The sequence below is a fragment of the Marasmius oreades genome, chromosome 3 (genome assembly GCF_018924745.1).
Source record: "Marasmius oreades isolate 03SP1 chromosome 3, whole genome shotgun sequence".
Lineage (NCBI taxonomy): Eukaryota > Fungi > Basidiomycota > Agaricomycetes > Agaricales > Marasmiaceae > Marasmius > Marasmius oreades.
The window spans coordinates 1,142,283-1,166,541 of record NC_057325.1 but is presented as its reverse complement, the minus strand read 5'-3'; the positions used below and the strand labels follow the sequence as shown (position 1 = coordinate 1,166,541).

Genomic DNA, 24,259 nt, shown 5'->3' with positions numbered 1-24,259 from the left:
CCCACACTGAAAGCGGACTACCGCGCGTTCCTAGGTCATTATGCGGAGAATACAGGGAGTACGACGCTCAAGTTCCTCGAGTTTAACTTACCATCGAGGTCTAACGTTCCTTTGTGTTCTGATTTCTTGCTCCGTTTAGGCCTAGTTCAGGGCCCATCACTCAATCAATACCCCATCCCCTCAATCACACCTGGGGTTTTCGGACGCGAAATTGACTCGTGAGAAGCAGACAGTGGTTTAATAGGCCGTCACGCCTACGGCGGCGGCTCTTCAACAACAAATTTCAAGCAGCACTTGGCGATAGAACATGAATATTATTATATGATAACTAAACTGCCTGTTGGAATACAATCACAAGTCATATACTTGTGTTATTCAATATCCCGTCTCCTGTCTTCATCCTTTCATGGAATGTAACGGAAAGTGGGAGCCTGAGATGATCTACCGTCAGTTTCAAAGTACATCGGAACCTGTATTCGACGCTCACCTTGTCAGCCAATTCGCTGACGTCTACCCGCTCCTCAGCACTTGGAACACCATAATTTTTGTTACGGCGAGCATTTTCCATACGATATGATATCTTGGAAACCGTTAGTAAGTTCAAAACAGACCTGGATCGTGGAAGACTCACTGTGAGTATGAAGGAGCAAAGGGTCGCGACGAACTCTAGCGCGCAGCAAACTGTACGGGGGGCTAGGTTAACTAAAGTGTAGTTAAAATGATGGATAGACACCAACCAGCAAATCCTTTACTACACACGAGGGTCAGTATGAGTTGGAGCAGGTCGACTAATAATTTTGCTCACATATATCTTGGCCCTTCAATTTTGGGTAGCAGATGGGATCCAAGGACACTGCCGCACTGACCGATCGCCATGAACATCGGTATACCAGTGGCTTTCTTCGTTTCAGATCCAAGATTATGGGCGACTAGATTCCACGGACATGTCAGGTTTAGTCGGTAACGAAAAAGTAAGAATACCTACACCAGGCGATAATAATTGCAATGGCGGTGTATGTTCCACTTGTGATACAGAATGTTGCGAAATATCGCGCAGAGATGTTTGTAGGCACCACAAGAAGTATGCTGATACCATCCAGAGTTTGTATGAGCATTTGTCCTTGAGGAATATGATCTCAAACTCACAGGTAACCCACTCCTCCGATTGCGGTGGAGATCATCATGAAAATGCCTGAGGGTTTGAATCTGAGTCCTACAAACATGTCGATAAGCTGACGGCTTACCTCGACTTTGTAGACGATCCGAGAAAGCCGACAAAGCAGTCAAGACAACGGCAGCTACGGCGTAGGGTGGGACGGTCATCAGTTGTGACTTAGCGGGAGCTGTAGTATATTTTTAGACAGTGCAAAAAAATAAGCGAAAAATGACGACACACAGTAACCGAATGACTGGTTGATGGTTGGTAGAAAGGCGGACGTAGACGCCAGAGACGCGTTCAAGCCAAAGTAGATGACTCCACCGAGGTATATCTATGATATCACCGATAAGCATAACCCATCTCAGCACATATGATGATGCTTACCCTCCAATCACGAAAAGCAAGGCCAATATGAGCTGATAGATCATCTTCGTCAAAAACAGTTGCTGAGAACGGGTTATAATAATTTCATGTACCTTTGTTGACAGTTTGTCCGACGTCTGAGCTGGTGGCGCGATTGACTCGAGCCAATGCGAGTTCCCGTTCCCGTTCATTCAGATAACTTGTGTTTTCGGGCCTATTCGGCAGTAGGAATAGAGTGGCGACCCCGAGTGCAATTGCGGGAAGACCCTGGTGACCAGGGATATCAGAGACTCATGTTTGGAATTTGAAATACCGACACCAACCTCTACGATGAAAAGCAGACGCCAATTGGCGACACTAGCGTGCGCCACTCCAATGCCGAAGGCCACGATACCTCCAAAGGCACCAGCCACAGCCGCGAAACCGAACCAGTAAGCCATCTAGGCAAAGCAGGGGTCAGCGAAACCGGCGGGATCATTGAAAATCAAAAAAGCAATAGACTTTTACTTACCCGGAGTCCCATTTCACTTTTGGTGTAGAACAAAGCTATTGATAACAGGTCAGAACCCGAGGACGCGTCTGAGTGAAACTGCACAAACAGAAATACACGGGTATGGCTGGTCCGAAGCCCGCCTCGAAGACACCCAGGAAGACTCTTGTGGTCATCAGTCCAGCAAAATTGAAACATGTCGACTAAGAACATTTGTGAGGACTTTGGGTGAAGGAGGGTGACGTTAAGGCTTACCATCAAAGTTGAAGCGACTCCCCAGCCTATAGCTGCACAAGCCAGCCAAACACGCGGGGGGAACAACTTCGACACGATTGTCGCGGGAATCTGGAGGAGAATCTGGAAAGAAGTATAACCAGTTTAAAAAGGTCGATAAGACTGTGATCACCCACAAAGACTCACGTAAGAGAAGAAGAACGCAGAGGAGACCCAGTCGAATAGAATCCCGGTCTTATCCCCACCGAGTGCGTCTGTTTCCAGACCCTGTAACCTTGCATTGCCAAGGTTGGTTCGGTCAAGATCTGTTGGGTGTTGAAGCGTTCAGGATGGTTGTGGCAGCGAGACATGGACTTACAAGCGAAGAGGTAAAGGAGGCACGCCATGGGCAAGATACGCCTGTCTAGCTTGCGCACCAACTTCTTCTCCTCAGCGAGCCAGGAGCCGGTGGGCTCGCCACGAGTATGAGGAGAGTGTTGTTCGGCTTGAAGGATTTCGGCCTTGACATCCTCCTCTGAGCCATGAGAGTGTTTTTCGGACATTGTCACTGAAGGACGTGTCGACATTGATTTGGCCGCTCTTTATAAGTTTATATCTGTGGCCACCCTGACGTAACGAAAGAATAAAATTTTCAAATTATCGCTCATCTCGGAGAAGGAACGCGGAGTCTGGGGTCAGCAAATCGGCCGAAAATATCTGTAGGTACTGGAGATGCCGGGGTCGGCATTGTGGTGGAGCGAGAGATCGACTAGTGTCACTGGCTCATTATTGGACTGGTAGTCCGATTACTTACGAGAGCTGTGCCCTACATCTTGCAGATTTCAAAGGTTTTCTTCTTTCTCCACGTCACAGAGCAGTGGGAGCAGTACTTGGGAGGCCAAATGATATAGACCATATCACCCATCTAACCTTCGCTCGCGGCCCTGTGGCACGACAGAATGAAATCCCTTCGTTAACAGTTGGAATTCTGATCATTCAACATTACTTAGTTGAACCGTGTCCACGGGGCGAGGCACAATCAGATCCACTTTGTGGATGAGTTCCATCACCTTCGGGTTATCGACTGACGAACTATTCTGGGATGAAATGTGGCTGTCCGTGGTTACTCCCTCATCGATCTATTCTGATTCCATACGAAATGTATATGTATCCATTTTTAATCTGTGCATGTGAGAACTGCATGCGGCCTACAAACGGATGGAGAAGACGGAAAGCGTCGCGAGGATAAGCTCCGCTCAAGCGGCGCCCACATAGTTTTAACTTAGCAGGATTCGCTGTCGTTGCAAACGAAAATAGGCCGAACAAAGACAGCTGACCTTGGCCCTCATATGCACCAGGATCGCGTAACAGCGGGACGCTTGATGGCTTGGAAACGGAGTGCTCCTCTGCGTTTGAGAGACATTCAGCATCGGCCGATGAAGGAGGAAGACTTGGCAAAGAGGGAGAAATGACGCTGACTTTCTTCAGGAACATGTCGACATCCCGGATGTTGGGATTGACAGCACTCACCTAGATGTACAACTTTGCCCACAATGACCGGAAATCCCAAGTAGCAAAGTCGGCCAAAACTGTTGCGGAGAATTTCCAGTCGTTCTTCCCGCTATCCTTCCGTTCGTGAGCGCTGTCGCAACGTTTCGAGTCCCAGATAGGTAGTCAGAAACGTTGCTCATGAATAGTTCAAAGAAGCTGATCGAGAGACGTATGCGTGAGAGCGACATTGCAATAATAAGTCTCTCTGCGAGAACTTCGGGTGACATTGAACTGGTAAGGCCGATAGCAGCACAAGATTTCGAGAAGACGACGACGGTTGGGAAAACCATAGCCCGACCGTTTGAGCTGGCATACATTTATCAATGACAAGGGATAGATTAGATACCAGATTCCGAGTGTGGGAAACGATACCCGGATTTCCGGGCCGAACAATTGTCGCTAGCTCGCCTTAGACGACCATACCATAATGTCCTTCAAACGATTTCAGTTATATCCATCGAACCCGATAACAGAAAGAGGTCAGTCCACGAAACTTAGCGCTCACAAGAACAAGATCGTCTATGCAAATGGGAAATCCGTTATTGTATGTCCTGGATCAGGAGCTGTAAAGGAATTGCTGATGTCCATTGACTGAAAGATACACGATTTGGAGGTGCGTATAAGTGGCCATTTCAACCGATTGAGCTTGAGACGCTGCTTAGAACACGACCGCTTCTACGGTATACGCTGGGCATGTGCAGAACACGACTGTAGCTCGTATCTCGCCATCTGGATACTACTGCGCATCTGCAGATGCAATTGGAACAGGTTAGAAGAAAGAAACGCAATCGGTGTTAACTTCCACTTTCTGACTCTAATGTGGTAGTGAGGATATGGGATACCGTTGGAGAAGACCAAGTATTGAAAGGAGAATACAGAGTGATTTCCGGGCGAATGTGCGTATCGATTCTACACTCATCCAGTCCATCACTGATTTAGGTGAATTCACAAGTAATGACCTCGAATGGGACGGAGAAAGTAAACGGATTGTTGCCGTTGGCGATGGAAAGGAAAAGTATGTTGTGCGAAGAGATCGAAGCCGTTGCGCAGGACAATGACCAACGACCACAGATTCAGTCACGCATTCATGATGGATACTGGCTCATCTACTGGTGAAATCACAGGACATTCAAAGGTAGCTCTTGGTCTTTCCTGGTCTCTACGTCTCATTTTAAGGCTTTTCCAGGTGATCAATGCTGTATCTATTCGTCATCAAAGACCATTTCGAGCCGTTACCGCATCTGACGATACAAGTATCATCCTTCATCAAGGTAAATCCGTTTTTTTCTTCAACGAAAGCAGACACCTCACTAACGCTTCCGTGTCTAGGCGTTCCTTTCAAGTTTGATAAGGTTTATTGAGCTCAACGTCCAACATCCATCTCACTGAATATCCGAATAGACTATCAGAACGCACACCAAATTCGTACAGGATGTCAGGTATTCACCTTCAGGGGACACTTTCGCTAGTGTCGGCTCCGATTTCAAAGTTTTTCTGTACGACGGCAAGACTGGTGATACTCTTGCCGAAGTAACGGATAGCCCACATAAAGGCACCATTGTACGTCTCACAATTTACAGTCTTCAATATCCCAATCACCAAAAATTTTCCTAGACGGCGTGTTCGTGGAGTACGGACTCCAAATCGTTATCGACGTCCGCTGCGGATGCTACCGTCAAACTTTGTAAGCCGTGTGGTAACCATTGTCCGCTGGCGTTGATGTTCTGCCGCAGGGGACATAGAGACACGTAAAGCTGTGAACGTTTGGACCGTTGGCTCTGGTGTCAGTCATCAGCAAGTCGGAAATACGTGGAGCGGGGAGAGCACCATAGTCTCTTTGTCCCTCAGTGGCGACCTCAATGTCTTTGACGTCAGGGCAGCCAATAAGCCCGCTAGGGTGATCAGCGTCTGTATCCAGCGTTATTCCTAAAGATAACGGTGTTTAAAAAAAATTGTTCCACACAGAGTCCCCAAAAGTCGATCACTGCAGTTGCACGTACTGGTTCGGACACCTTCCTAGCAGGCACCGCTGATGGCCGGATTTTATTCTACTCAAACTCCGAATCTTCGCATCTTCAAGGTCAAGGCCATACAAGTCTCATCACAGGCCTTGCCGCCTCTCCAACAGGAGCCCAGGTCTATTCGGCGGGTTTCGACGATTGCATCAGGGAGATAAATATAGCTGAAAACGGGTTCACGTCAGTCGGATTTCTCCAACAGGATTTCTCTTCTCACTGACTCTTCAAATGATAAGACAAGCATCAATATCTACTGCGTCGCAACCGAAAGCAATCGCTGTAACAGAGGACGACTCGGTCGTTGTTGTAGAGAACAGTGGTGTGGAAGTCATTCGTTCAAACCAAAAGGTGTTTGATTTCGCTCCGAAATACACTCCTGTAACGGTCAATACCTGGAAACAGACTGTTGCAATTGGCGGCGAGGTACGCAGGCACCTATCATCTTCTGTGCGTGTTCTCCGGGCGGCTATCTTACTTCCTCGCTGCCAGGATCAAAAAATTCATCTATACGATTGGGATGGGAAATCGCTGAAGGAATCCACGGTTCTGGAGGGTAACAAAGGCGTCGTAAGCGCATTGGCGATTTCGCCAAATGGAAATTTATTAGCATCTGGAGATGTGAGTCCGAATGAATACGCGCTAAAATGCGTCGGACATATTCGGTACGACGACTAATTCCTTTATGCAGTCTAGCGGAAGGATCTGCTTATTCGATCTAAAGGAAAGGAAAGTGAGTTTACCCTGAACCTGGGCTGACTTTTAATGGACACTGATTGCCCTCATCTTGTCATGGCAGCTCATAACTTCACGATGGTCTTTTCATTCGGCCCGAATCAACTCTTTGGCCTGGACTTCCGATTCGAAGCATTGCGCCTCTGGTTCTTTGGATACACACGTATATGTCTGGAGTGTGGATAAGCCTTTAAAGAATATTGCACTGAAGAACGTCGGACTAGGGGGCGTCAACGCGGTACTATGGATCGATGGTGCAAACGGAAAGACAGGGAAATTGGCCTCTGCAGGGTTTGACGCTTGTGTAAAGGTGTGGGAAGTAACATTCCATCCTGCCTAGTGCCCTAAAAAGGTCTAGGAGTTTGAATGCAGAACATATATGTTCAAAGTAACAATCAAGTGGAGTCTTGTCATAGAAGGTTTGACAATTACATGGTTTCATATGTACAGTAAGACTAGAATCGAATGGACCAAGAGATTGAATATCGTACGCGGAAAATGATAGATATGAATGTTTCAAGGTGAAGATGATTGCACATCAGATTTTCTCAAGCCATGTCAACATCCTGAGTGGGTACCGCCGCCGCCTTGCTCTCAGAGGCCTTGGACACATCAGCGGCCGATGTCATCGCGGGAGAAGTGTCGGAGTCTCCCATAAAAGCGTCGAGCTCCTTATCTAATTCCTCCGCAGTTTTGGGCTTTTTTGGTGCTGGTCGTGATACGCTCGACTTGCCTCCCCTTCTACGTGGTCGTGAACGAATTGGGCCACTAACGATTCGGAATGTGAAGTGAGTAAAGAGTATTGAGAGCTGGTAGCCGCACTAATGATACATACGGTCCAGCGAAGTCTGGGATCTGAGAATCATCCGCCGAAAGTCGTTCCTTGAGTGCCGGGCGCTGTATTCTGTTGATCAAGGCTGAGCCGCTTACAGCCCTACGACTTGCACGAGGAGGGCCACTGTCGTACGTTATTGACATTGGCTGGCCTGGATGATCAAAAAAAAAAAAGAAGAGATGGGTGAGTGAAAGTAGGACACCACGCCATCCATTGAATTGCCACACATACCTTTCGCCAATATCCCGTCAAACTGTTTCTTGGCTCTTGTGGCTTCCGCAGGTGTCTCAAACGAGATGATGGCAACACCAGAGGAGCGTCCACTGCGATCATACTTGATATAGAAAGTGATAGGGCGATTGGTTGGTTTTCTTTTCAGGGATAAGGGCGGCTAGGTCGAGGTTCGTACCCTAATCATTGGCTCGCGAACGAGCGTGCCAATTTGTCCAAATATCGACTGCAAGAGAGGTACCGATTTTGAGAGTGGATGAGACAGATGTTAAGAACCACGTACGGTCAGGTCTTTGGGAGTGACTTCGTAATGTAGATTTGAAACTTGAAGTTTCGTAGTGGGCAGGTTTGTAGTTGAGGGTAGTCGAGGTTTTTCATCGTTGTTTAGAGCATTTTTGACACCGGGGGCCTTGTCGTGAACCCATTGCTCATTGACGTTGGGTCGCTGTAGAAACAAAGAAAAGGGCGAATTGATCATGAGAAAACTACTATATAGAACATGCACATACGCTGTACGGCTTTCGACTTCCTCCATTTGACCGGAAAGCAGACATTTTGGGTAAAGTAAAGTAAAGGCTGTTGAGACTTGAAGGAGTTGACCGCAAAAAGTGAATCGCTTATGTAAGGGTGGTTCTTGCTCTCAAAGCGCAGATCCAACGCAGATCCCATTCCAACTTCAAGCAGCTCTGTTGGCATCCTGCGGGCTCCTACGAAGGATGTACATCCATAATAATAATAATAATACGTGATTGAATTTAATGTACAGAACTGTTACTAAGTTGTAAGTATCCGACTCCCACATAAACAATATACTTTCTTTGTCGGCCGCAAAGCCAAGTCTGTTGAACTCGTCCTCAGTCATTGACAGTCAGATGCAATGCGATGGAAGGCTTACCACGACCACCGCAACTGAGACCGTGGCTCCGAAGAAGAACATTTCTGTCTTACAGCCTGGTAATTAGAACGAGAAGCAAATTGGGAAGTCATGGCCCAGTGCTTGAAGCTTGAAGGACAATCTCATCCGTATAGCCTGAGAGATACGACGAGAAAACATCCGCTTGCCTGGCAAACGCCAAATCTATTTGAATTCCTAATAATAAAAGGATTTCGCACCTGATCTCGGAATCAGAATTGGACTGCCAGCAGAGTGGGAGCGACATCCAAGAAATAGATAGATTACACGGCTTGGTCCCCCGTTCAATAATGAGATCGTGACGTGTATCGGCGAAGAGGTAACAACGGCTTCAACGAAGAACCCGATGATGGACAGGAATTGTCACAATTGGCTTGGCTTGAAAGTTGATGGACGAGCACAGTTTGGAAGATACAAGAGAACATTTATCGCCCAAATTAAAGGTATTTCGGAGTTGAAGTCTGAGATCTGAGTGCTGAGTGCTGAAGGCAGGCCGGAATACAGTGGCAGTGTTGGCCGTCCGACTTCCCCTTCCACTTCCTCCATATGTGATCAGTTCTTGAACCCTCAAGGGCCTGTCCGCTATTTTCTTGGATTCTTATTCACCCAGATGGGTGAGTTGTGCTCGTATTCCAGAGATACGTGCTTCCACAACATGTTCAGCAAATATAATCAGTGAATGTCTTGCATCAAGACAACACCGCTCTGGTCTTTCAAGGGAAATGGCTTGAAATACTTCGGGATGATCTATTTTTCAAGGCACCTGAAAACCGTGTGTCTGCTTCAGGGGTTACCGATCATTTATCCATGTTTTGAAAGGAGGCTGGGCTTTCCCGCCAGCGATTCGTGACCCAAATTGTGATATCGACGGCCCGCACATACTCAAATACTCAATATTCATGGTCAAGTTTGGGGCCCGTATGCAGCTGGCATGCGGTAGGGTTTCTCAGACCACATCTTAAAGAAGACATCGAAATCTGGACGTGCTCGTTTACGCTATGCTCTTCCTCTCTATCTCAGTTCTTTTTCTTCGTGCAGGCACCTCACCTCCGTCTGGAGCGGAGGTAGTTCGAGCAGGAACCACTGCTTCAGGAGAATTCCAATCAATACAGGCAGCAGTTGACTCACTACCCAACGATGGATCTTCAACGTCGATCTTCATATACCCCGGAAGATACACCGAAAGGGTGTACATCACAAGGCCGGCTCAGTCACTGAGTTTTCTTGATCTTGTTGTTGCCCTCGAGTAAACTCTTGACTTTATTGAATCTTTTCAAATATACGGGTACACAATCGACAGTTCAACTTACACCCAAAACCAAGCTTCGATCACCTTCAACACGGGGAGGAGATAACCTAACCTCCAGATGACGAGACCAGGACACTTCGCATTCATACCGAAAACTTCAAGAATGAGGATTTTTATGGCTGTTTATTCTATGGGTACCAGGATGCTCTTTACGCCAATCAAAGTACTTCGGTGTACCTTACGAGGTTAGCGCCATAAATGTTCCCGTCAAGCATATGGACGTCGTGGCCAAGCTTATTTTCGTGGTAACACGATTGCGGTCAGAGGGACGGCTATATCGCTGCCAGTGGAAAACAATCAGACGATGCGGGAAGTTGTAAGTATGTTTCATCTGTGAAAGCAATCTCTTTACCCAAATTGACATAGACGTTTTTCAATTCAAGTATCTGACACAGAGTCTGGAACGAGTGGAGGTTATTACCTACAATAACTTGCTTGTGTCAAATAGGTTTCTTGATTCTCCCGCTTCACCGTACCAGATCACTGAAATCTCGTTTATAGAGTCGTATTTAAAAACACCGTGCTCAAGGTAGCACCGAGGAAGGAGCTTTGGTTTCTTTGGAATGGTGATACTAACAGTGTCGCTCATACGTTATTCGCAGACTACCAAACATTACGCCAGCTGGGTCGATACACCTTACCTCATCTGAGGAGGATTTTGCAGCTTGTGTCAGTACAACCCTTTATGCCAAAGGTTTGCACGTACAGAAGTACAACTTCCCAAGGTTTCTCCCTCTCCATCATCAGCATCGTGTTTGCAAGCAGATTTCATGCACGAAACCCAGGCCAGCATCCATAGGGGTTCGAGGAATGGAGTACTGGCCTCCAGATGAGCACAAAGCCGACTTCGTATGCTTAGACTCCGAGGTTGATGTACTTGCGGTTCATAATCACCTCCTCCCCGAATATTTGAATTAGAGATTACTGTTGTGATTCCGAAACAAGATGTCGGACATATGTAGTATACATGATACATATCCACTCTTCCTCCCTCTTGACGGACATACGGTAGCATACGTCCGTTACGTATATCTATGTCAGGTCGTACACCTCTCCGTCACTGTATCGGAACCCTCGTCTAGTCATAAAACATCATTTGGCCAATATCCGTGCATACGAAGGAGCCTTCCTTGATCCCAACTTCCTCGCAAGCTTCCTTCAGTTTCTTCGGAGGATCCATGATAGGCTCAGTGGTCAACACGAATGTACTGGCGGTATGAGTTGGTAAGAATCAGTGGCAGAAAAATCCCGGTGACGGAAGTACGAAAGGTACACTCACCCCCAATGCATTCCTATCCCGTATTTTGCTCTGATGTCCTTGAAGACTAAAGCGCTCTCCTTCGGAGAGCAATGAACCGGAGACATGTACCTCTGAGGTAGATAAGCGCTGGTACAAAGATACCTATTAGTTCATGCGAGACTGGAGAGAGCCCGCAATATGAACGTACCCAATGGGAAGCATCGCAAGATCAATACTCCCAAACTTGTTCCCAATCTGCTGAAAAGCTTCACAAACAGGAACCTGGTTTTCATCCTGACCATCCAACACCGCCCGGTATCCTGTATCTCCCGCAAAATACACCGTCTTGGCGGCGTTAGACTGTGATTCAGGAAGAACCTCCCTCGCGACCCATCCACTCCAGAGACTTTTAGCGTGTTTGAATCTGTCTGTGAAGTTACGTCCGACGTTGTGCTGACCGGGTGTACAAGTCAGGTCAAAAGCAATGGATACGGGTTCAGAGGATTTATCTGTTCCGGAAACTAAAACTTCAACACGTCGGCTCTCCCACCAATCGAGTATGTGGCAGTTATCCTCCGGTACGCCGAACGATTTGAGAATAGTGAGGTTGCCGAGTGGTGCGAAGAATTGGGGTGGCCGAGGGAGGGCGGCTAATTTGGCGATTGTACCCTCATCGAGACTGAGCAACGTTGTGCTAAGGGAAGCCCTGCGATGAAATCAAGAAAGGAAGCTCACTGGTCGTAGTGATCGTGCTATCGTGAGGAAAATATGAGAAAGCGCGCATAATAGGAGTAGAGACGTTGGTACACTCACGGATATCACAACCACATCTATCTCAGGAAGGTCTTCCACTTGACATGCGGGAGCTGAGTAGCAAAGACTGAGTGACGGTGGCTGGAGAAGGGATTCAACTCACGAGTTATTCGCTTGAATCCCGCCCATTGGATCGGTGAACAACGTTCACTGAATAAAGGGTCGAACAGAATGCGAGCACCGCGACTTGGTGTGCTTGTCGAGTCTACGATACACGACCGAGCGGGAAGCTCGACGAAGAACGACGCGTGGCCCATCCACATTGCCTTCAATTTGAGTTCGTCGGTACTTTTCCCAGTCCACGTTGGCTTCCGTGCGGGAATTAACTCGGATATGTTCTCTGGTGCTGTAGGGCACTGTTTGGAGTGTTTGAAGACAATCTGTGCGGGAGGATTTGGAGCATTAGTTCTTGCGTAGTCATGAACTCGAAACTCGGCGTACGTAGAGCTGATCTCTCCAGTCGTGCTCACGCCAGCTCTTCCAGGGATTCTTGAACGCTGTTCCTTCTTCGTCAACCCAATGAGACGGACGGCCCTCTGTCTTTAGAGGATTGGGATTTGAGACCTGGATGCTACTAGCGGGGGACATGATGGAAGTAGTGAAAAGACTCGTAATTATTCGGTAGAGTAGTTTTTCTATTCCGGTGGTCCAATCGCCCCTACACCCCACATATTCTGATTCATTGCCGTCCAGCGAAAGACCAACAGCATATGTACGTTCTCGTTATCAGGAGTCACAAGTGGACGTCACAGATATCAAGATCAGTTGATGGACAATGGAAGCCTAGGCTATTAGTATTACACTACATACCTAATAACAGTACCACTCGTGCTACCACCAGGTTCTTTTTTACCGGTATAGCTCAAATCACCAATATTCACCATCTGAATCCCTTCAAGATCGCTTTCGTAAGGAGGCTGTTCCTCAGCTTTCGGGGATTCCCGATCTCCTTCAGTTCCTTCCGAATCCTCTTCCCAGTCAATCTCCAAGGGAGCGCCAATGTTTCCGATAATTGATCCAAGGGCAAAGTCCATCGTCTGCAGGGAAGTCTGGTCTTGAAGAGTGGGATTTAGAATTTTGTCGACAGAAAGTAGATTGAGCACAAGTCGCTGAGCGAGGATTGGCGCCACCCTGGCGAACAGATTTTGTTCAGTTTCGAGCCATACAATAAGCATTGCACTGAATAGAAAGGGCCCCACGAGGTTTGTAAAATGATCATTACTCTTGCCACCCTGATAGACTGGAGCAGAGTTAGAGATAGCCACGGAACATGAAAGGAAAAATCACAAGAGCGGGGATCTGATTGAATATGACCGTGAACAGTAGTAGGAACTCGACTCCGCTGTTCATCAATCAGCGGGAAAGAAGAATGAACAGAAACCCGTTTCTCACAAGTAATACAGTAAACCTGTACCAGTGTGATTGATCAGAGTTGTGAACATTTGGGACCAAGATGAGGGATGAGTCTGGCTTACCGTCTCGTAAGAAGTAGTAGCTGTACGAGTTTTTCATCCCCGCCTCCTTGGTCTGCATCCATGTTCGTGCCGTTTTGAGCACTGTCAGAGTGACCACGATCGTGTCGAAGGCGAAGGCGAGGGCGGCGGACGCAGTGTTCCCTGAAGTGATTCGTCAGATGGAGTGAAGGCGATAGCCTATAGCTCTTGGCCCATAAGTACCAACGCAGTCACTCACATACTGCAAAATTTCCCGCAAAATTCTGACTGCAGCTTCCAAACTGTCGAAATTGAGGGGACTGAGCCGCGACTTTTGCTGAAACAAAGAAGTCGACCTACAGTCGTGCAATCGGCGATGAAATCGGGCTAAGCCTCAGGGAAAGATGTTACTTACAGCGCTTATGAAAACTTTGACGGAGGCGACGAACCCCAGGCCAAACAGGATGTACCAGTTACGCCGGTAGATGGCGAAGGTCCGCAATGTGAAGATAGCTTCAAATTAACAAGTAATGATGAGCTAGTTAATCGAGTAACATGCAGTAGATAAACTGACCGGAAAGCGTCGCGGATGAAAAGATAAACATCACTTGTTCCACGTATATGATGGCCGCGCAACTAGGAGGGGATGAGCCATCGTTGTATCAAATGTCTGTAGTTGCTAGAAGGAAAGGATTCACCCCTGGTGGACGAATGTGAGAGGGTGGTGCAACGGTCTTTCGTAAACATACCTTGTTGGAACGGATGGGAAGGAAAAACGCCATGCTGAAGGTAACCTGGTAGAAGATCGTCGAGTATCGAAGCACTATGAACAGCCCAAAGACTAAGTTCTTCTTCTTCAAGAACCACATCCGATTCAACTCCGCGGAAAAGGTCAGGAAGAAGTCGTATAAGACCAGGGCTGCGAGATAGGAATGAGTCCAGCAGTGTTCGACGAGGAACTCTCCCCACCTGCCGCTGCATAACCTGCTGATATAGCCACTCGTCTGAAGATATTTTCAGTTTGGCAAAAGTTAAGTTCGAGAGCTTGCCACCTACCCTGATTCGAGGGATTCGAAGATTGCTTGCAAGGCGTCTGGTGAAAGCGATCCGGGATAGGCCATGATCAGCGGGGTAAATAACTATCTGGCAGCCCTGCGCATTATATATAAAGAGAGCTGCACCCTGGGGTCCGGACAGTCTGCTCCAACGAAATCCTCTGAATACCAGTGCCCATGATGGTGATGTCGATGCCACCAACCGAGGGTGAATACTGAATACCCGTGGTATGTACCTGTAGGCAGAGTAGATCATACGCGGGAAGATAAAAATACGCCTTTCCTCCCCATTGATACAGTGCACTAAACATGAAACGGGCAGATGTGTAGAAGCGGGCAAGATTGACAATGGTAACAGTCTGGTTCCCATCTGATCACCTGTTGACGAAAGAACAGGGAAGATCTGGGCTGTACTCTTATGCGATCGACGGCTAAAATCACCGTCAGCCAAAATCGACCTTGTTCACCAAGTCCCTCTGATCGCTCGGCCCTGCTCAGCTACCATTCCATGACATTCCACGCCCAATGTCTAGTCGAGATTCCATTTTCCGGCGGTTGCCTTAAAAAGTCAACATCTCATCCAATGTCTTCCATGCAGGAAGATGAAAACTTTCAAGGCGTACCGAATCATGCTAAGTATGAGCATTCCTCGGTCAAGTTCACCGTGTGGGGTTTGTTGTAGGTCATATTGAGGATGAGAGCCTAAGTGTTATCTTAAGAAGGTTGTGGTCTAGAGTACCAGTGGCAGTAGGAAATCGTGTTGCGGCGGCATGGAAGATGTTGTGAGAGACGACCATTGTAAATGACGTCACGCGTCATCACCCGCCCGGTCCGGGAGTTCCGGAGTAGTGAGAAACTTCGGCGTAATTATAACGCAGTTTCCCCCGCCTTCCTTGCTTGGCACCGCCTTCCAGCTTCACTGTTCCATCTAATTAATCCAGAGGGTGCACTATTTTATTCTCGCTTCTTTGCCTTGATAAGCTTTTACCAGTCAAAGTGGCATCCAGGTAAACGTTTTAACTTCTGTTTCCGAGTCGTATCCGACCTGGACCTGAAACTGATAGAATTCCCAAGTCCGACACACTAGGTTGTATAGGAGGCATTATCGGATTCAATACAATAAGAGCATTTCAATTCCATCTGAAAGCCAACAACTCGTTTGGATGATTTTCGGAGGAGGATGTATCACATCTAGGCTTGCTGGAACTTCTACTCCGAACGCCTTCTGTGCTAACTTTGCATAGCGTTGGTCTATGCTTAATGGAACAAGCTCCGGAACATTCGTGGGATCAATTTAGAACCCATATGATGCTTGCTATCTCACCGGTTCAGGAAATTGTATTGAGGTTTGTTATTTATCGGAATATAATCTGAAAAACGACAACTGATACACCCAGAATTCTCCTGTTGACCCACTGATATGCGTCATTTGAGAGGGGAGGACACCAGCACCCATCCTGGGTGCCGATATATTTAACGGAAGTCGACTTCTTTCAACTCAACAGCGATTTGCCATGATAAAGGCCGCAGTCATCGTTTCGCTTGTTGCTCTCTTCGTTGGGTCTACCTCCGGGCACACCATCTTCCAGGTCTCTATTTTTCGGATTTTCTGCGCGGAGGCCGTCACTGACGAACGTCTTCTAATATCAGGAGTTGTACATTAATGGTGCCGATCAAGGCCACAATAATGGTATTCGTGTGCCCAATACGAACAACGTAAGTGGGTTATCCAAACTCAAACTTTGAACAGCTAGAACCTAATGAATGCCTTCGTTTACTAGCCTGTGATGGATGTAAGCTTGAATGGTAGGTCGGCACCGAATTAATCCATTGCATCCTCGTTAAAGTGCAGAAAAGACATTATATGCAACATTGGGCTCTCTTCCTCCGACGCCGTCATCAACGTCCCCGCCGGAGGTCAGGTAACCACCGAATGGCACCACGGTGGCAATGGAGCTTCTCCAGGAGACGTCGATGATCCCATTGCGTCCAGTCACAAAGGACCCATCATCACCTATTTGTAAGAGACCATCTGCATCCTGGTCGCGATTTTGCAACTACTAACACGATCTTCCACAGAGCCAAAGTTTCTGACGCCAAATCAGCCAGTGTTACCGGTCTGAAGTGGTTCAAGGTCCAAGAAGACGGGTACGACGCGTCAACGCAGAAGTGGGCCGTCGACAAGCTCATCGCCGGCGGGGGTAAATACACGTTCACAATGCCCAAATGCGTCCCGTCTGGCCAATATTTGATGAGACACGAGATCATTGCGCTTCATGGTGCTGGCACGTACCCTGGTGCTCAGTTCTATGTCAGTCTCTGTGATTCTAGATATATCATAGTACTCACTCTTTCTTCCCCTTCTATGAATAGGTTGGTTGTGCTCAAATCAACGTGACCGGCGGTGGTAGTGCATCCCCCGCTACTGTTAGCTTCCCTGGTGCATACAAGGGAAGTGACCCTGGCATCACCATCTCAATCTACTGGCCTCCTGTTACCAACTACACTATCCCAGGTAGGATCTGCTTCCTTTACTTCCGAATCACATTTTTGCTGATGACTGTTCATTATAGGGCCAAAGGTCTTGACTTGCTGAGGTGTTGCTCTCTCCTCATGTGTTGCTTGTACCGGTGTATTTCGTAGTCGTTGTTGGACGCACTCCATACTATCAAACTTAATCAACGAGGTCACCCAGGCTCATATAATTACTCGAGCATCCGATGCTCGTGCTGAACTGCGTCAGTGAGGTATGCCAACTTCAGTTTGGTTGTGAATGTGTCGCGCCCCGAGATCGTTCTTCAGTAAGATGCAGGGCATCAGCAGTACTCGGTGGTTATTTAATATCGACGCAGGTTTTCAGTGCTAACAAATATCAAAGGAACAGAGGAGTAGCGAGAAAACAAGAACCTGTTAGCGTCAAGGGACGTCATACTCGGAAGCTTCCGAAATTTTGATAAGATGGTTTATCTATATCACGTGGTTTTCCGACGGTTTTCTCCACTTCGATCGCAGCCTTTACTCCGCTCAAATCTTGCTGTGAGTAGTATTAAAATTGTACCTCGACAACTATCCGCCATCCAGGATACTGATTTTATAGGCGATGAGTCGGTCGGTCGTAGCGGTAGCGGTCGAATAAAGCCAAGACGAAAACATAGGCCGATCTGATGGTTGACCCCACTCATATTTCCCGCATTCTCCATAACCACCCAAACCAAGTTCGAGAAATTCCTTTCATTCCAGCTGATCGAGAGCTACGGGCCTACGTTGAAGCTTACTCGCTCGACAGAACGCCCATTACCATTCAAAGCCCCCTAGAAGGAAGTAGTCGAGAATGGAAAGCGAAGATTAAGGGTGTATCGATGAAGAAAGTGCACGAAATCACTCGATTGGCGTCGTATATTCACTCTCTTCCTTCAAATATATCGCGAGACTATGTCGTGGATGTGGGGAGTGGCCAGGGTTATCTCCATCGCGTATTAACAGCTAAGGCAATCCTAGCCTTAGATTCAGACGAATATCAGACAACTGGGGCTGAGGCGAGAGAGAAAGTTACCGACACCAGAGGAAGAGTCACACACAAAACCCTGGATATCGCTCCAGACAGTCTAATCACGGCTATAGACGAATGGGTTGAATCTTTTTCGCCGGATACTTCGCCAGAAGAACGGATTCCAGTTCTAATGGTAGCATTGCACGCATGTGGGTCGCTTCATATCGACGCGTTTCAGGCTTTCATTCGTGCCGACCGCGAAGGCACCAGAGATCGTCGCTGGCACTTCTCCGCCGCAGTCACCGTTCCTTGTTGTTACAACCTTCTACGTCCCGACCACTTTCCTATTTCTTCCCAAGGAGATGCTTTACTGCACGGGTTTGGCCTCCCAAACCCGCTTCCAGCAAGCGCGTATCACCTTGCCGCACAGGGAAAGTTGGAAGAAAGAAATAAGCAGAAATGGGAGTTGGGAGTTCGTAAGGTCATTTGGAGGGCTTTGGTCGGTCCTATATTGGGAGATGCTGCCACTTTCATGGCTTCTCCGATACTAGCAGGGGTTGGCACAAGGGAGTTCATAGCACCAAGCGAATTCTCAGCCTACAAGAATGCAAAAGCACCTACACCAAGAAGGAATTTAAGAACTATAGCTGCGCCTACCTTTCGCTCACTCACCACTTCCATCGACCCATCAGATTCAACTTCTCGTTCTCCTGCAACTGAAAATGAGTTTGACATAGGGAATGATACATCGAACACTGGCACCTCGGTACTTTTTCAACGTCTTGGGAAGCTGCCAAATTCAGCGTACGAGAGCTGGGACCTTTTCATGCAGCATGTGGAGGAGCGACTCTACTCCTCGCGTGACACCTCAAATTCTTCATGTCTTGGTTGCCACGTATCTGAATCATCAAATCTCATCCAAAACAAACTTCCTCGTTCCCATTCATTGTACTCAGATGCGTCCGATCCCCCGAATTCTGCACGCGCTCGGGAGCTAGAACGGCTACATTTGGCACGTTGTTCCCTTGGATCAGTGGTTGAGAGTGCTATCCTGAAGGATCGTCAAAAGTGGATTGAAGAGCAACTGGCGGAATCGTCGGTGACCTGGGAAATTAGCCTCGTGTCTCTTTTCGATCAGAAGATGGGCAGCGCGAGGAATAATGGGATTGTTGTCATCCCCAAATCTGCGTAACACTTTCAACGCCTTACTCTCTCGATCCTGGTCTCAGCAACATGTGGGATCCTGCAGTATAGTAGAGTTGTGGTATTCACCAACATTCCACTGAACAGGAGCATTCAATCAGACTTACTATTAAGTACAACGTGAGCCTCTGGGCTATCAGAAATATCATGTAGTTGCTTCAGCATTTTTGGGGAAAGATGCGTTTATGGATTATCTAGTGGATGCGCACGTGCCGACACTACTTGCGACAGTCGTTGTTTCAGCCCCATGCCGAACACCGTCATTGCATCCAAGCCTGTAGAACAAGCAGTAAAATTCGCCCATCGATATATAGGCAGGTCGACCTCTACCCAAAATTTCAATAACAACAATTCTTACGGCTCACAGATATTGGAGGTGACATCAACTCACTTTACGCAACTAAAGCGCGAGTAACCGACTGGCTTTAGTCAACCTGACCGACCCCGTCTTTAGAGGTCTTTATCGGGGGAAGAGGAAACACGATGGTCGGTCCTTGGCCCAGGCTCAATGTCTCGCTGACTGACATCGAGTTCGTAGACGATTTCGCGGCCATGTTGGAAAGAGCGGCTGCCGCGGGTGTAAAAAGTATGATAATCACAGGTGGAAGTCTGCATGAATCCAAGGAAGCGTTAAAACTTGCAAAGGAACATGGTGAATACAATCTCGTGATGGATGGAAAGTGCGCTGTTTGACTAATATTGCGTTTGCCTTCAGGATTATACGCTACAGTAGGCTGTCATCCAACTCGATCCGGAGAGTTCGACAAGTTCAAAGGAGGTCCGGAAGGTTATTTAAAGGCATTAGATGATCTCGTTGCTGTCAATTTGACTGGTAAAGGGAGAGTGGTCGCGATTGGGGAATGCGGATTGGGTGAGTCCTTCGCGCAGAGAAGTAAGACTTGTGTTTGCTGAGACCTCGTTTTGATCAGACTATGACCGACTACATTTCGCCCCAAAAGAAGTCCAGAAGACTTACTTCAGTACGTTCGTTAAATTCGAAACTTCGGCTAGCGCTCATCCCTGTATTGATAGGATCGCAACTCGAGTTAGCAAAGAAATATCATCTCCCATTGTTCCTTCACTCTCGAACTGCTCATGAAGATCTTGTTACCATCTTGAGGGAAGAAGGTTTTGGTGAAGACGGTGGGCGTTCTGTCGGTGCGAAAGGCGGGGTAGTCCACAGTTTTACGGGCACGGTTGAGGAAGTCGCTGAATTGGTAGGCTTATTTCATCAACCTCCCCTATGAAATGAACTCACTCCAAAGTATGTAATCTGGCAGATGAGTATGGGCCTTCAAATAAGGTTTTTGTTCTTTTCTTATGGGCTTTTCGTGATAAAAGTGTTCTTACACAGGGATGATACCAGCGTAAACGGCTGTTCGCTCAAAACGGAAGAGAATCTTCGTACAGCTCAAGCAATACTGCACGAACGAATTATGTTTGAAACTGGTTGGTAGATGGTCATTTTGCGACATGTGGCTCATTTTGTCCTGTATAGATGCCCCTTGGTGTACCATGACCTCGACTCACGCTTCAAAAGCGCATCTCGACTACCTTCCCGCATCCCTTCAATCCCTATATTTTCCTACATCCGTGAAGCCCGAGAAGTTCACCTATGGAAAACCAGTGAAGGGAAGAAACGAACCGTGTTCAATTGGAGGCGTGGCGTGGGTCATACATCGTCTGAACGCCGATGTGTCGTTTGAAAACGTGACCGAGAAAGCATGGAAGAATACGGTGGAAGTCTTTGGTTTACATGAACTAGTGGATTGATCGTAGAGATGGTGCCAGCTTCTCTACTGAGACTCGCCACGCGTGGTCATTTGATTTGCTTCAAGGAAAATTTCCGATATAGTTTGTCGTACTCCACCTTTTTACATTCGTGGGTGAAATTGAAAACTTTCAGAGGCGGTGCTCACTCTTTTGCACCTGGTCCCGGCGCGTACAGCTTATATAAGTACCACGCCAGTTATCCACGGACAATGTACCGACCGCCGAGTCATACGGACCCGGGACATGATTAAAAGAGTCGCAAAAGTTGGGACTCTGTTCAGAATCTCTGTCGGCGATGGCAACACAAATACTTGGAGACTCATCTCTTCGCGTTAGAGTCTACCGTCCTGAAGACTTCCGCCAGGTGGAAGCCGTGTTCTACGAGGGTATGGCATACGGACGTGAGTGAACTGCAACTTGGATGTCCCCTCTTTTCATAACATATGTTCAAATAGTTGGCTCCCCTGCAGATCATTCTGCTAGAGCGTTCTATAGACATCCGTTTTCCGGTTTCGTTTATCTTTCAGGTGCAATATCCGCATGGTTAATCTCTCGAACGAAACATATTTCACCTGCCCTGTGCACCGCCGGTATTCTATCTGCTGCAGGAGGTGTTCTGGCCTATGTGCTTTGGATTCCACGACAGTCGAGAAATATGATGGTGGAATACTGCGAACAATGTTTTCGTGAAGACTTGAACGATATTACCAAGCATTATCGACTCGAACCGACAGACGACGGCGATTATCAACCAACGAGCTCGAGTTGTTTTTGGGTTGCAGAGCAGAAGTCTGATTCTGGCGAAGGGTACAAAATAGTGGGATGCATTGGGCTGGGTATGTGTTACTTGGGTTGTTCTTTTCGTAATGGGCCTCACAGGATAATTGAATTCCTTCTGTTTCTCTCATAGACACTCCGGATGGTTCCTCGGTCGGTGAGGTGCGGCGATTGTCAGTGTTACATAGCCAGAGAGGAAAAGGCATTGGGTCGTTATTGCTACGCATAGTCACCGCGTTTGCAAAGCAAACAAAACTAACATCCCTCCGGCTGACGACTTCGACGTTCCAACCCGACGCAATGCGCCTTTACACTCGACTTGGATGGAAGAATACGGAAACGGTAAAATTCAAAGGCAACATGATGTCTTCCCAGTTTTATCTGGCGACTATGAATTATTTTGAGCTGTAGCTTAGTAGGTCCGAAAACTTTCCATGACAAAACATGAGAGAGATCTTACATTTTGAATGTCGGAGAGGCCTCGCCGGTATCTCAATTGCAACGTTCCTGGGCGCGATACGAGCGCGATAACTGCCACGTTTTGCTGATCTGTGTCAGAAGATCCAAAATAATCCTTTCGCCCATCGAACGATCGCAAAGTGCTATGCACTCATTTGTATTCATTCGGGTTTGAGGCGGTATCAAGCCCTTAGCCTTAGCGCTTTAGGCTGTTCGTTGGCTCTTCTTGAACGACCACTCTTAATAACCTCTAACCTCAATAACTGCCTTCCGCTCACTATCTCTAGAGATATCACTTCCTGACATGGGTCAACCTGTTCAACTCCGAGTCACTCCGACCAATAGTCGTGATTCAAGCAATAACAAAGTCAGGATTCGTGTCTGTCGTCCTTCAGACCAGACTAAGATACAAAATCTTTTCAAAACGTGCATTGTATACGGCGGTATGTGTTCAGTCCACCAACGATAATCCACGAATGACCTCTGTATACAGCCGGATCGCCTGCTAGAATAGCTGTAGCCGATGGCTTTCAAAATCCCACAACCTATGGTCTCTGCATTCTCCTAGTCATCTCCCTAGGCCTCATCATATCTGGGATTCCTCGAAACATCCTTGTGGGAGGTCCGATGTCGATAGCTATTCTCGTCTATCTGGCTGTATTGTTGCACGGAAGGATGGAATTATATGTCACATTCGCTTATACCAGCTGCAAAGACGACTTGGCCAAGTTGATCGATCATTACGAGCTCAAATTATCTGACAGCGTCCCAAATGTATACTTTACCTCGGGACCCAGGGGCTTCTGGGTCGCAGAGGTGGACAGACCTGGTGCTTCAGAGCCAGAGATTGTGGGATGTATAGGTCTCGGTGAGTACGGGTTTTGAAATTTTAGATCCATTGGACTGAATACATGGACTTGACCATTTCAGATCTGTCACGAATTCACGGACCGGATACAGGAGAGATGCGAAGAATGGTCGTTTCCCCTGATCATCGGGGGTCCGGAATCGCTTCAATGCTTTACGACGTTTGCGAAGCTCACGCTCGACAACACAAATTGAAATCGATTGTGTTGACGACGACCCAATTCCAGCCCCATGGGAGGAAATTTTACGAGAGACAAGGGTATTTTGTTGATAGTGACAAGATCATGCCGTCTGGGTTGCTCAAGATCAAGTTTTTGTTCTATAGAAAGTATATGCTATACAATTAGATCAGAGTGGGATTGGGTATAGACATTAGGCAAGTAATGTATATAATTAATTAGACCTAGAAGTAATCTCGAAGACGTACTGCCTCGTTCACAACTTCGTGACCACCTCCCCATGTCGTTCATAACACTCCGAGACGGCCGGTAAGTAATGAAGAATAAAAGATGACAGTCCCAGGACCTTTATTGATGTAACGCAATGCAACTTTGCATGCTCAGGCGAGTGTGAGCTAACGATGGTCTCACTGGCTCTCACACAAAGAAATGGGGAGGGGGGCGTCGACTCGAACAACCATTAAGATGTAGGCGTAAATTTACATCGCAGGAAAAAAACAATACGTCACTGAAAACCAACCCCTTAGATCGGGCGGAATCGATCCAGTACGAAAAACATCAATCAATGCACTTCTTCTAGTCTTCAGCAAAACACCTCCGGTGGCAAGTTCACGCAACTATAAAACAGGTCAGAACGGATGATTAATATATGAGGATCAGACATACATAGGACCGTTGATACCCTTGCAACATTTGGGTAGAGTGCTTGGACCTAAAGAAGGGGATTAAGAAGAACGAACTTTGGTGGTTCAAGATGATAGTTTACAATCGTTCTTTGAAATGTTGAGGGTCAGTAATCTAACGGGAATAGATTCAAAAAAGGACTGAACTCACATCGGATGAACATGAAACCGGGTAATCTAAACGATATCATAGTCATAGTTAGTAAGACAAGAGGTCAAAAACAGAGAAGGATGATATGACTGACCACGGACAAGGGGGTTGGCGGAGACAACAGTCAAGGCAATCGCAGAGAGAATAAAGGTAACAGTAACGAAACGCATGTTGAGTTATGAGTGACACAAACTGGGAAGTGGGAAGTCCAAGTTGGTGAGTGAGTTTAGAACTGAGCGTGAAGGAGCCGCCTTCTTATACGTTCGTGAGTCAATTGACACCAGGATAGCGGCGGGTTCTAACACAGCAGTGTCAATAATCC

The 24,259-nt window shown here is 47.3% G+C and overlaps 10 protein-coding genes across 10 annotated transcripts; 5 read left to right on the top strand and 5 right to left on the bottom strand.

Moving 5' to 3' along the window:
- Positions 1-295: 295 nt before the first annotated feature.
- Positions 296-2,814, bottom strand: E1B28_005693 (uncharacterized protein). The gene is made up of 17 exons (XM_043150269.1): positions 2,605-2,814; positions 2,433-2,551; positions 2,268-2,369; positions 2,122-2,215; positions 2,034-2,068; positions 1,846-1,962; positions 1,636-1,789; positions 1,544-1,575; positions 1,397-1,490; positions 1,245-1,343; positions 1,147-1,192; positions 986-1,086; positions 806-929; positions 738-751; positions 632-681; positions 488-580; positions 296-431 (listed from the first exon to the last, which is right to left on the bottom strand). Exons 1-17 carry the CDS (start codon positions 2,810-2,812, stop codon positions 405-407), a joined length of 1,509 nt encoding a protein of 502 aa, XP_043011356.1. The 5' UTR covers positions 2,813-2,814; the 3' UTR covers positions 296-404.
- A 508-nt stretch (positions 2,815-3,322) lies between these two features.
- E1B28_005692 (uncharacterized protein) lies at positions 3,323-4,068 on the bottom strand. Its single transcript, XM_043150268.1, has 2 exons — positions 3,756-4,068; positions 3,323-3,699 (listed from the first exon to the last, which is right to left on the bottom strand). The coding sequence occupies exons 1-2, from the start codon at positions 4,064-4,066 to the stop codon at positions 3,357-3,359; spliced, it is 654 nt and encodes a 217-aa protein (XP_043011355.1). The 5' UTR covers positions 4,067-4,068; the 3' UTR covers positions 3,323-3,356.
- A 2,949-nt stretch (positions 4,069-7,017) lies between these two features.
- Positions 7,018-8,195, bottom strand: E1B28_005691 (uncharacterized protein). The gene is made up of 6 exons (XM_043150267.1): positions 8,102-8,195; positions 7,876-8,037; positions 7,771-7,818; positions 7,593-7,695; positions 7,362-7,512; positions 7,018-7,294 (listed from the first exon to the last, which is right to left on the bottom strand). The coding sequence occupies exons 1-6, from the start codon at positions 8,144-8,146 to the stop codon at positions 7,075-7,077; spliced, it is 729 nt and encodes a 242-aa protein (XP_043011354.1). The 5' UTR covers positions 8,147-8,195; the 3' UTR covers positions 7,018-7,074.
- Positions 8,196-10,677: 2,482 nt separating this feature from the next.
- Positions 10,678-12,582, bottom strand: E1B28_005690 (uncharacterized protein). Its single transcript, XM_043150266.1, has 7 exons — positions 12,309-12,582; positions 11,971-12,247; positions 11,868-11,920; positions 11,790-11,806; positions 11,263-11,733; positions 11,094-11,201; positions 10,678-11,022 (listed from the first exon to the last, which is right to left on the bottom strand). Exons 1-7 carry the CDS (start codon positions 12,453-12,455, stop codon positions 10,893-10,895), a joined length of 1,203 nt encoding a protein of 400 aa, XP_043011353.1. The 5' UTR covers positions 12,456-12,582; the 3' UTR covers positions 10,678-10,892.
- An 82-nt stretch (positions 12,583-12,664) lies between these two features.
- E1B28_005689 (uncharacterized protein) lies at positions 12,665-14,421 on the bottom strand (the record flags this gene model as incomplete). Its single annotated transcript, XM_043150265.1, has 11 exons — positions 12,665-13,107; positions 13,155-13,209; positions 13,260-13,275; positions 13,343-13,483; positions 13,560-13,656; positions 13,716-13,729; positions 13,778-13,813; positions 13,875-13,936; positions 14,050-14,219; positions 14,270-14,304; positions 14,357-14,421. The coding sequence occupies 11 exons, from the start codon at positions 14,419-14,421 to the stop codon at positions 12,665-12,667; spliced, it is 1,134 nt and encodes a 377-aa protein (XP_043011352.1).
- A 1,217-nt stretch (positions 14,422-15,638) lies between these two features.
- Positions 15,639-17,041, top strand: E1B28_005688 (uncharacterized protein). Its single transcript, XM_043150264.1, has 7 exons — positions 15,639-15,944; positions 16,006-16,071; positions 16,137-16,161; positions 16,213-16,375; positions 16,435-16,666; positions 16,729-16,870; positions 16,929-17,041. The coding sequence occupies exons 1-7, from the start codon at positions 15,870-15,872 to the stop codon at positions 16,949-16,951; spliced, it is 726 nt and encodes a 241-aa protein (XP_043011351.1). The 5' UTR covers positions 15,639-15,869; the 3' UTR covers positions 16,952-17,041.
- Positions 17,042-17,519: 478 nt separating this feature from the next.
- E1B28_005687 (uncharacterized protein) lies at positions 17,520-19,037 on the top strand (the record flags this gene model as incomplete). The annotated part of the gene is made up of 1 exon (XM_043150263.1): positions 17,520-19,037. One exon carries the CDS (start codon positions 17,520-17,522, stop codon positions 19,035-19,037), a length of 1,518 nt encoding a protein of 505 aa, XP_043011350.1.
- A 258-nt stretch (positions 19,038-19,295) lies between these two features.
- On the top strand, positions 19,296-20,821 carry E1B28_005686 (uncharacterized protein; the record flags this gene model as incomplete). Its single annotated transcript, XM_043150262.1, has 10 exons — positions 19,296-19,362; positions 19,416-19,424; positions 19,478-19,534; positions 19,587-19,700; positions 19,764-19,919; positions 19,978-20,028; positions 20,081-20,265; positions 20,329-20,351; positions 20,415-20,497; positions 20,547-20,821. 10 exons carry the CDS (start codon positions 19,296-19,298, stop codon positions 20,819-20,821), a joined length of 1,020 nt encoding a protein of 339 aa, XP_043011349.1.
- A 295-nt stretch (positions 20,822-21,116) lies between these two features.
- E1B28_005685 (uncharacterized protein) lies at positions 21,117-22,009 on the top strand (the record flags this gene model as incomplete). Its single annotated transcript, XM_043150261.1, has 3 exons — positions 21,117-21,222; positions 21,277-21,657; positions 21,732-22,009. The coding sequence occupies 3 exons, from the start codon at positions 21,117-21,119 to the stop codon at positions 22,007-22,009; spliced, it is 765 nt and encodes a 254-aa protein (XP_043011348.1).
- Positions 22,010-22,183: 174 nt separating this feature from the next.
- On the top strand, positions 22,184-23,365 carry E1B28_005684 (uncharacterized protein). The gene is made up of 3 exons (XM_043150260.1): positions 22,184-22,500; positions 22,551-22,925; positions 22,988-23,365. Exons 1-3 carry the CDS (start codon positions 22,362-22,364, stop codon positions 23,269-23,271), a joined length of 798 nt encoding a protein of 265 aa, XP_043011347.1. The 5' UTR covers positions 22,184-22,361; the 3' UTR covers positions 23,272-23,365.
- Positions 23,366-24,259: the final 894 nt, after the last annotated feature.